Raw genomic sequence first — 11635 nt, forward strand, 5'->3', positions numbered from 1 at the left:
CACAGCTAGCTATCTGTCTTATCCAAAAGAAGGGCCAAAAAAGGCGCCCCAAAAAAACTAACTATATATATATATATATACACACACATGTGTATATATATATATATATATATATATATATACAGAAATAGAGAAGTCATATTTTTTCATCTTCTCAAATGTGAGTAACTTCCAGATTTTTCATATCAGAGTCACCTGAATGCATATGTGTTTGAGCCGTTAGTCGTACCACCCTGAGACCCCAGTGTGGACTCTGGGATCTTTGCTGACTTTTCAGTCGATGCTGCTTCACTTTTAATTCAATGAAAGAATAACAGTTTAAAGACGGGCCAATGAAACAAATCAATAGTTGGAGCTTAGTCTGAAATGACTTTTAGAATAAAGCTCACCTTTCTTAGCTTGTCCATGAAATGCTAAAAATCAGACCATTGGTGGTCGTTGACATTCATACTGCAGCTTCACTCTCTATACCAGAGTTAATTTGTCCGTCTCAGAGGTCAGAGCAGAGGCTGATTCTCTGCACTTAACCTTTTCTGCATCAGTATCACAAAAACCCAACAGAGATTAAAACTGTCGGTTCTCTCTTTATTCACCTCATCATCTTATTTTTCAGAAAACATTTACAAAGAAAAGATGATTTTGTTTTGCGTTTCAACACAAGCCGAGCATGAGAGCACTCGAAGTTGATCACCAGAACACAACCCCCACACCACACAGGAGTCACTGTTGTGAGCAGAGAACACATCAGTCATATTCTGAAAAAACTCCACTCGACGAGTACTGTTGCTCAGTGTCAAAATAATGAGACACAGACGCGCTTAGTCACTGCGTTTGTCAGCTTCTCATCAAGTCCGGTTATGAGTTATGGATCAAACAGGTCCAACGAAACAAACAACATCCATCACATCTGAAGAACTTCATGAATTCATTTCATCTGATCAGCCTATTAAATGCTCCATATGCTGCATTTCTTATCAAAGTCGGGAAAAGTGGGTTTCTGACACAAAACTATTTTATTACTTCTGTCGTGTAAGAAATGCTCATTATACGCTGCATTAAGTCACAACAGAAACCTAAATTACAGCATGCATTACAGAGTGACGGGAGGAAAGCAGCTATTTTTAGCCGGCAGTGGGCTGTATCCCTAAATGACAGCAGTGTTCTCCTTCGAGCAGTGGAAACCTTGTGTTCTGAATGTTATGACCGTACCGCGAATATATAAAACTGGACAGAGGAAGGCCCACGACATGAGCTCACAGCATCCTCCCGAAAATAAAAAGCTTCGCAGGGACTCACGTCAAACATGCCGCTGGCAAGAAAGAGAAATGATTTCACATCATGGCTTTGGGAGTAAAATGGGTTTTTCTTTGGTGAAGGGACGGCAAAGGCAATCTGGAGATTTATTTTACCCCAGGATATGAAAAAGTTTGATCATTTCAGGTGGAATCATTGTCTTTATTTGTTTGGTAATAAAACCACGAGGAGTCGAATAGAATGTTGCTGCACAAAACCGGCTATTAAGCATTAAAGCCAATTTTGAACTGATAATACAGTGCCTTCAGTCAAACCTGCATGTGAGTCCGTCCACACTGCACGGAAGATGAAGAAGTTTGGAAACACTGCTGGCCTCATTTTAGTTAAAAACTCCAGGGGCTGTGTTTTGTGTTTATGTTTGAAAATGATGATGGAGACCCTGATTGGATCTTCTCAGTCATGACAAAGCCTTCGCTGATTCGCCAGGCTCCTATCACATGACCCCATTTCAGAAGAAAACAACCGGCATTAGCCTCGGCTACCAGTGTAGAACGCAACATGGATCTTCAATTACAAGCGTTGCTGACCACGGTCTCTCAACTCTGGGTTTGAAATGCCACCATTGCTGCTCGTTTGTAGCTTTGCACTCTCTGCAACTCGTAACCAAATGCTTTCTGTTTACACTAGCGTGTGCATGTTCGGTGTGCGGGAGAGGTCACGTGATGGGCGTTTTCAGGCGTGTTAGTAAAGACAGGGATTAAAACTGATCCGGAGCAAAACCACTTGCCTGGACACTGATTGTTTCAGCTTAAACATGGAATTTTAAAAAGGGAAACATAGTAGCATGGATGAAGCCTGAGACAACAAACCCTGCTGACCCTCGTGCAGGGGTCATTTCTCAGCTCCATGAATGACCATCTTCAGCCAGTGTAATAATAGCTGATGAATCATACTGAATAAACCTGCCTGACTTTTCGGAGTTCAGTTTGGACACAGTTGAACTCACGAGGGACTTTTGGCTGCACTCCGCCAGCAGAGATGTGGAGAAGTGGCTTCTGCTGTTTTCCATGCTCCACCAGTCTGACATAAGCCTGTTTCCCCATTACTGTGCCTCCTCAGTTGTGTAATGCTTTTTATGGCAGACAGGCTGGCTGCAGCTCGAGGGCAGGAGACAAAGAGAGACTGAGTGAGAGGACAAGACAAAGGCAAGGGGAAAGAGAGAGCGAGAGAGAGAGAGAGACACAGGGAGCGAAGGAGGGACGGAAAAAGCTGGAGGTGTTGAACGGGGTTCCCCGGCCTCCCTCTGCCAAGGATTCCCTCACAGTCATCTGGGCTGTGTCAACCCGAGGCTTGCCCAGGCACATTCCTGAGCACTGACTTCAGCCGCCACCACCACTCCCCCCCCCCCTCGCTCACAGTGTCCCCACAGTACCTCCCCGCCTCGCCGCTCAGCCCTTCCAGGGCAGACAATGAATAAAAGAGCTTGTTTACGAGCAGCAGCGAAGCCAGCGAGCAGAGGGGAGACACTTCCTGGAGACGGTTGCCAGCAACAGCAGGAGGCTGGTTCTCCCAGTCCGGAGAGTCGGGAAGCGGAGCGGGGAACTGGACGTGTGTATTGATCTGCAGCCAATGCCCCGCTCTGTTAGAGGAGCTCCTCTTCTCCGCCCAGTCTGACGGAGTCCATTAACACATTACCGCTCCCATTATGAGGGCCCCCAGTGAACACCACGGCTGCGTGTGGTCGCAGGCGGCGTTAACAAGCTGGAGTTCAGGCCGACTTGAGTAAACTACAAACATGAGGAGGGTTGAGTCGTTACTGTGACAACTTGGATCACAGAGGCTCCTTCCAACAAGCGTTTTCACGGAGTAATGTGCCAGGGCCTGTCAAAATTTACCAAGAATAACTGTTATGCAATCAGCAGGGCCTTGATGCAGCACGCTCTGACTGCTGAGATCAAAATCTCCAGCGTCTGAAGGGAACAAGCTCATTTCTGGGCTGAGCCGCGGGCGTCTTCCACACAGTTGTCACGATCGATGGCAGGAAGGTGAGCAGACACACCGGATGAGAACTGTTGAAGGATCGTACCAGAGGCTGACAATTACAAGCGTCGTATCCATATACGAAGGCAAATATCGCGGATCAAAGTTCACCAGAGCTGAACTCCACTCAAAGCCAAGCTGCGATTTGCCTCGTCACAGGAAGCAAATGTTTCAATAGCCTCCTCCGCTCTCACCGATATGGAGTGAACTGAAGGCGAAGGTTCTCGACTCAAGCATTCACATGTGTGTGACTGGGCCCTGAGTCTTCATCAGAGGGTGCTTCAAACTATCAGACAGGCTACACAGAAAACACACTGACTGTACTAAGAATGAAATCCAAATGCTTCTATCAAAATGATGTTCGGCAAAATTAATGAAATTAAACTTTCAAAGGAAAGGTTTTCCCTTGTAGCTACACTCCTTGCCAGAAGAAGTGCTGCAGCCCACTCAGCACCCCTGCATCCTCGCTTTCATAAAAACACATTTAGACGATTAAGAATTTGACACGGCCCAAAGAAATAACCACACAAAATAAACATGGTTCAAGCTCCACCTCTCAATTACTGCCCGTGTCTCCTTCATTCTTCGCCTGTCCGTCAATTACGAATGCCGGGAAAGACATTGCGTCAAATGATTTAAAAAAAGAAGAAAAAGATGACGCATGGCACATATTCAAGAACATCATCACAAGGAGCATGCGTATACACACACACACGTGGATCCACATTTTACTACCACCCGTGACTCCTGGCACTGTCACTGACCGACGAAATTCTTACATCATGGGAATTTGGGCATTTTGGAATGTGGGAGGGCGAATGTATCGTACAATGTGATAATAGTACATCTGGTAACAATGGCAGGGCGGCATAGGAATGGTGAGAGCAGGGAGTCACAGTGGTGCTGCTTCAGTAAGTGGCTGCAGCTCCAGGTTCCCACTCTGTGGGGAGAAGGGTTATAAAAGCCATGATGAGGATGATGATGATGATAACATTGTACCTACCTAAATTCCATCACTTTCCTAATGCATGTTCCCACTGAGGCCTGAATGCATTAACCATATAAAATGTAAATTATAAATGTAGCCCATTCTTCACCCTAACCTTATTATCTCTGACACAAAGGCCCTGATGGGTGACTGCAGAGGAGACGTGTGCAGACTGACAGTCAAGGTTTCCTTCATTTACATATGTCAGTGGCGGGTGCTACTTCTCTGAGGAAGTCATACACAACCATGTCAAGTGGGCGAGTGTCGGTAGTTATCTTTCCCTGTCCTGCCGACCTCAGAGGAGCCACCCTGAGAAGGAGGAAGTGAGCAGAGGAGCAGAAGTGGTAAAGTGGTGACACTGACCAATCCTCTGCAGCATTATGAAACAATGTTACAGAGCAGACACAAGCAGCTTCTCTTCAGCTGGTGTCAGAACCCAGAGGGACAATGACTGAAGAGCAACAGTCAGATGCCTCTCACACGGGATTTAAGCTGCTATATTCAAACACACTGATCAAACGTGTTAGCCGCTCTGTGCAGGTCAAAGTGACAATAGCAACATGAGGATTTTTTTCATGTTAAACATGATCACCATGACTGAAGATTGTTTTATGTCAGACTGTTGTTTTATGTTCTACAGTGCACCAACCACACCAAGGCAATTTCCTGTATGTGCAAATATACTTGGTAAATGAAAGAATTCTGATTCTGATCTTAGATGGCATGTTACCATGGCAGCATACGCGGTTTGGAACAGTGCACCAGGGCTGAGGTATTTGGTCATAGTCCAAAGTGCTTGGCAAACTGACATTTTTTATGATAATAATAGATGCAATTCACAATTCTGAGGGAAACATTATTTCATTCATGAGTTTAGGCAAGATTTCACTGAAAAATAGGAAAAATGCCCTAATAATGATGCCACAGGAATATTTACGGGCTCACCCGAGGTTCATCCTCTAAGAGCCGTAAAAGTCTGTATTAAATATTGTTCCATTGCATCAAGGAGGTGTTGCGATTATTTTTACAATCAATGATTTATATGTTCCTCTGATAGAGGGACCAAGATCTCCAAAGTCTTTAGGATTCATCTTCTGGGGACCATTACTCTACAGCATGGAATGCCAATCCATCCAATTGCTGTTATATGGATCTAAGTCTGGATCACAGGATCATCAGCAGTAATATTTTTCCGACCAAGCAACAGTTTAAAACCTTCCATCACATCCACACTCCCAAGCTGAAATGACATTAACTTTTGCGGAGTACAACAGAGAGTAAATAATGGTTTCATTTCAGTATGGGAAAATTATATTATCCTTCACGGGTGGAAAAAGAACAGTAGTGTATGGGAATGAGATGTCTTGCTCAATAAAAGTAATTTTTTTTTACTGCTATGTTGGATTTCCTGATTATCTATCAATTTATTTCATGCTAGAGACACAGTAAAATATATCACCAACTGTTGAAGCAGCGCAAAGATCATTCATAAGTGAGGCTCTTTTGTTAAAAGACTATCATCCTGGGACAGTAGAATTAGTTATTAAGACAAATGGCAGGAGATTCAGCTCCACCCACAGCTGCCGATTGGTTGGTTGATTGTTCTGACAATGGGCAAAATATACTTTTTTTGTTTGGAATGCTGCACAATATGCAGTATTGCAGTCCTATTGATATCAACACATTTCGTTCAGTCTAATTTGGATAATTCAACAAACACCTGCATGCCATGATGATGATTACTAAATATAAGTCTAAATATTAAGTTTGCTCCTTGTTGTATGTTATTTACACGTTTAAACAAAAAACTGAAACACAACACAAAGAGCTACTTGCTCTATATTTTACAACACAACATTGTATTATGAGCGCCACCGGCCAGTTAGACAGGCCTGTCAACCATGCAGGATATGCATGAGGTGATTAGCACAGAGCCGATATCTCGTCAGGGCTCGGAGCTTCCTCTTCGAGGTCAAAGCTGTGCAAAGCAACAACTTTTTGGACATCTAAACAGGCCAGTGAGGATGATGGCACCACACCGCCCTGCCAAGAAGCTGAATGCTGTGAAAAAAAGTCAGCAATCCCCTAAACAGCAAACTGACATATTTGTGATATTTATAGGGTTTATTCTGGGTTTAGAAAACCATCGCCACACTTAGGTTCAATCAAAAGCTACAGTACGACTTTGATGACCTGAGCTCCAGAGCGATGGAGGCAAATTAAAGCAGGTACATTTTAAAACGTTGGAAATGTTTTAAATAGGTTTCAAATGTGTATATTTTTTTATATGTCAGAAGCCAGAAGAAAAAGAGGAAGAGAGAAAGTGACGGAACAAGAAACCGACCGAGGGTGGTATAGGAGTATATATCACCCATTGGCGGGAGCTAAAAGAGGTCAAAAGATGCAGGACAGATGCTGACCGCCATCGTTGTTATTGGACAAGTCAGTCATAGCCATTATTTGTTTGTCATGTCTTGTGCTGTACGGTCTCTTCTCCGTCCGTTCCAACCACGATTTCGAAATTACAACAGTGAATTATGTATCCCGCCTATAGGGGGAGCCTGAGTGTAGGAGAGCGTGAATCTTGCATCATGTTGCTTTAAGGCGTCACTCACGCTGCATCTGATTAAATGTGTTAAAAAAGAAGACCAGCAAGGTTTCTGAAAAGGATTACGGAAAATTAGGGACCTGTTAACAATTGTGTGAAAAAACCGAATCAAATTTGAAATTTAAGAATTTTGGATGTAAACACTCTTCGGCATTATTGATTATGGAGGTAGATATTTTCTAGTATGAAGTAGTAATCATTTCCACTGTTCTTTCCATTCTACTTGTTTTTCTTTCTGCTAAACCTGTCCCTGTGAAGTGCAAACAGGTTTATCCATCTGATCCAAGCTCGTGGCTCTTCTAGTATTTACTCTTTTTTTTCTCCAGACGATAATGAGCGATCCTACATACAAGTCATTGTACTTAGCAAACAGCTCATCTCTATCTGAATGCTTTCAAAGCAACTCCACTAAAGACACATGTAAACTGAGCATCATGTGCTCTGTGTACACACGGCCTGCTCCTTGAAACAGAATCACCTCTGCATGCATGTGGCCCGAGCTGTGCTGTGGCAGAGCGTCCGGGCGCCAGACGGCAGCAGCAGTGCATTAGACCCCCCCCACGGCTCAACGTCATCATCGCCATGAGAGCATGATGGTGACTGACAAATAAAGAGGTGGGAGAGAAGTGACAGGCTGGAACAGGAACGCAGCTCGGTTTGAAGGCAGCTGGGGCAGGCACACACAGAGCCCCGCTAGAACAGGGAAGTGACTCAAATGACTTTTCTGCTAACTTCATTGTCCTTTCTCAGCCCACGTACCTGTCACTGCAACACTTGATCCACATATTTAACTCTTAACTGGACACTTTTCAGAAACAAGGGACAGTAAAGCACAAGCCAACAGGAGGGTGCTGCCATGTGCCATCAAGAGTGTGTCTGTATGAAGGAGGAGCAGGAAACTGCAGAACTCCTCTCGTATTTCAAACGCCGGAGCGAGTCAGTGCGAGGCTGCCTTTATGTGGAGTTGCAGAACAGAAAGAGAACCAACACTCCGAGTGAGTGAAATCCCACTAGAGGAAGTTGTAATTATTAGTCGTGGAAGAAACCAGAGGGAGGAAAGTGCCGTAACGTTGCAATGATTACCCAAGGACATCACTGATGGAAAAACCAAAACACCTTGTCGGTGCCAGAGAGTGGTTGCATCTCCACAATGGGAGAACAAATTCACACATTTTTAAAATTGAATCAATAACAGGAGTTTAAAATAACCTCATATCAATGAAATCAGCAGAAGCAGAGTGGCGCTCCAGAGCAGAGTATCCAACAGATGAAAAGATGATTTGTCTTTATTGCATCAGTGGATGTTTGGAATATTGTCGTTTGCACCGCTGAAAGCTTTTCTACCTTATTCTGTCTCTAACATGCGTCTCTAACATTAGACACTGTGACAGGATGGTGTAATCACATACACTGTTAGGTTGTTTAACCTGAATATGTTGCGCAATTGTACTCCTGTCCTGCAGGGAGTGTCGAGAGACAGCCAGAGCCCATTTTGAAGCGTCTTCAGCTGAACAAAGTCATTTATAATAATCTATGGAGCATAATCTGTTAATTATGGCTTTAATTAATGAACTATACTTTAATATTTCTAACTTCAAAGTAGTGTTTTGTCAAATTAAAGGATGAAATGTGAAAAGGGATCGATGAATTCCCATCGCCTTGTTTACAGGATGCTCCTTCAGCTCGTGTGTGAAAAATTGCGTCTTCACAACCACCACCACCACCACCACCCCCCCACCCACCAATCAAGATGACTGCTCATGGGGATAACATGGCCTTTTACTTTCAAACATGAACACACTCTACCTTTGAAAATGGGGTTATGAGGGCACCGAAAACAATCATGCACCGCAAGCTGTAACAGCACAAACATTCTTTGTGCACCCACACACATATAGAGCATGTGAGTGTGTTAGTGTTCGAGGGAGAAAAAAAGAAAAGAAAAAGAAGAGAGAGAGACAGAGTGAGAGTGAGAGAGAGAGAGAGAGAGAGAGAGAGAGAGAGAGAGAGGCCTGTGACTTCCTCTACTACATCCGATTCACACTATTAAGACGTTAAACGGGAAAATTGTGGTGCTTGTAGTTCTCAAAAGTAAATTAGATAGATTGCTGTCATCTGAATGAAGTTACAAAAACGTTTGGCTGTCGGTTGACCATAAATGGAGGTTGTGATTAAAAAGGTCAGTTGCCTCCTTTCTGCAGAGGAGACCGTCCAGATGTGGAAGCTAAGCTAATTTTCCAACATCGCAGAAGGGGATCAGAAACTCTGACGCTGGTCAGTGGGGTTTGTCCGTCAGAGGCTCAGAGCACATGAAAGTGCAGACTCAAAAGCCAGGAAACCCAGTCACCGCCTGCCTGTCTTCACTTACAGTGCGGCACTGGAAAACAATATTCTACATGCTTTGATCAAAAGTAAGAATCTATACTTCTTCAGTCACTCTGCTGACTCAATATACGAAAAGGGCACAAAAAGAAAAAATGAACAGGCAATAACACAGAACCTCAAAGTGGTTCCACCGCATTTTGAACTGTGTTGTCTATAGGAGTAATGAGGCAGGACACACACTCGTCATGTACCGATGCTGGGGTTGATGGGACTGTTAACGACCAGCAGACAGTCCACAGACGTCTCATGGAAACCAACGGTGGTTAAACTCCCTCATCCGCCTCAGAGATGCGGAGGGGAATCGAGTGTATCAAACCTCTCCGGTCCCACGGAGGAGTGTAATGTCTGAGCCAAACATGACACACCATCCTCCCTGCGTGCCTCCTCCTGCAGCCACTCGGAGCGTGAAGATGGTGAAATGGCAGAGGACGGTGTCATTTTCACCTCCTGTGTTCTCGCTCTCATGTCCAGGACCGACACAAACACCGGCACTGAGCTCAGACGCGTTTTGTCTGTGGACGTTGTTGATTTAGGCAAGTGATCCCTTGTGATAATCAGATCCTGCTAACCATTATAGCCGAGTGAAGCATGGTGAATGCATGTGAGAGGGAGGGGGGTAATCATACCACCCGCAAACAGCTCTGAACAGACTCTCACTGGAACAAAACACTGAGGCTCACACAGAGTCCTTGCAGTCAACTACAAACTCTGCGGTTTGTGTGCAGAGGGGAAGGAGCCGTTTAGCAGCCATACATCACTCCACTATGACCTGTGCTAAAATAGGAAACAAACCAAATTCAATGCTGGTTTCTCCTGTTTTTTGCCGGCTTGGGAGCAGCCAGAGTGGATAACCTTTATGCAGTGAGCCCTAAAAAGGAGGGGAAATGGGTATTCCCTCCCTCCATTTATCTATAACACTGGTTGCATGAGACAGGAAGTTCACAGCTCAAAGCGAAAGAGATGTTATCTGTGGCAAGACGTTGCTTTTTTTCCATGAAGTCATCACAAGCCCCTGGGTAGGGTGGCTGGCTGCAACAAAAGAGCTTCTGTTTGACTGGCACAATGTGCCGCCCTGCTCCACAGCTTGGCCACACATGCAAATGACAGGCCAGGAGCTTGGGGAAGGTGTGGTGATGTCACGTCCGAGCTCCACACGAAAACACAACTCAAACACCAGCTGAATGGAGGAGAAGATTACAGCCGGGGGCTCGTGTCCGTGTGACCCACGCTGAGAAACCATATCTTCACCTGAAACCCACCTGATGAAGAGCAATTTCACTTGCCCACTGTTGCTGTTTTGACAGCACAAGTCTGCGCGTGTGCGATCTTTATCTCTCACATGCACATCCACTTCCCTCTGAGGTCTGGTAATCTGAACTGGAGAGTTATAACCATAACTGTTGAAAGTGAAAACAGGTTGCTCGAGATTCCCCCCCCCCCCCCCTCCCCATTATCTTCTTCCACTGCAGTAGCCTGAGCATGCCTGCATTTCCTGATCCTGCATGACAGCCGGGGATGTGCACTGTCTCTCCACACACACACGCACGCACAAACACACAACTTGTGTCAATACTTAGTCAAGCAGAGTTGCACGTTAGTCCTCGATAAGAATAAAGCTGTCTTAGGCCATTACGCACAGCGTGCTCTCAAACCACACCTGACGTGAGGTGACCTCTGCGGATACCCTGGATACAAAAAGTCAATCGTGGTTTATTTGCATTGATACCTTCCCTGTCCAGCTGTCTCCGTGTCCATGTATTCCTTAAACACGCGGTACAACGCGCGGAATGGTTTCAACACGAGCATGTGCATGAATGAATGTGCCACTGACGGCGCGCCACGGGGATTATTGTTTTACGCACAAGAGCGGCCTGAAATCTAACTGCAGCGGTGTGACTTCCTGGCACATGGATGGAAATGGGCTTCAACACGCTGCAGCTGGGAACTGACAAGGAAACATAATAATAACAATAACGTGTAGAACTACTCACCGTTCGGTCCATATCTCTCCACGCTGACTTTGACCTGCTCCAGAGTCAGCCCAGTGTTCTCGTTCACGCCGAAGTTGTCTAAAACTTCGGTCGCCGATTTTGTGTGCGCATTTTCCATCTTGACTCAGACAATCAGATTCAGAGGCAGGTAGTATCGAAATGCATGTATTGTGGTAATCGGAGGGATGTCGCTGGAGGGAAGAAGGAGGTGAAACGTCTCCACCACCGGTGTGGAGGCGCAGGCTCGCTCGGTTTAGCTGTGTCACCTGCTGTCCCCCCTGAAGAAAAACCTCCAGATCCTCGGCACAGTCGCTGTTGTTCCTCTGTCGGTCGACTGCTGCCGCTGCTACTTCATCTCCTCCATCTGAA

The 11635-nt window shown here is 45.2% G+C and overlaps 1 protein-coding gene across 1 annotated transcript in view; it reads right to left on the reverse strand.

Annotated features, from left to right (window-relative positions):
• Positions 1-11635, reverse strand: part of atp2a3 (ATPase sarcoplasmic/endoplasmic reticulum Ca2+ transporting 3) — a 50429-nt gene extending 38794 nt beyond the window's left edge. The window contains exon 1 of the mRNA XM_053441729.1: positions 11267-11635. Coding sequence (XP_053297704.1) covers positions 11267-11384 — 118 coding nt within the window. The 5' untranslated portion in view covers positions 11385-11635. The remainder of the gene's footprint in view (positions 1-11266) is intronic.

This window comes from Pleuronectes platessa, chromosome 15, assembly GCF_947347685.1.
Source record: "Pleuronectes platessa chromosome 15, fPlePla1.1, whole genome shotgun sequence".
NCBI classification, from domain to species: Eukaryota; Metazoa; Chordata; class Actinopteri; order Pleuronectiformes; family Pleuronectidae; genus Pleuronectes; species Pleuronectes platessa.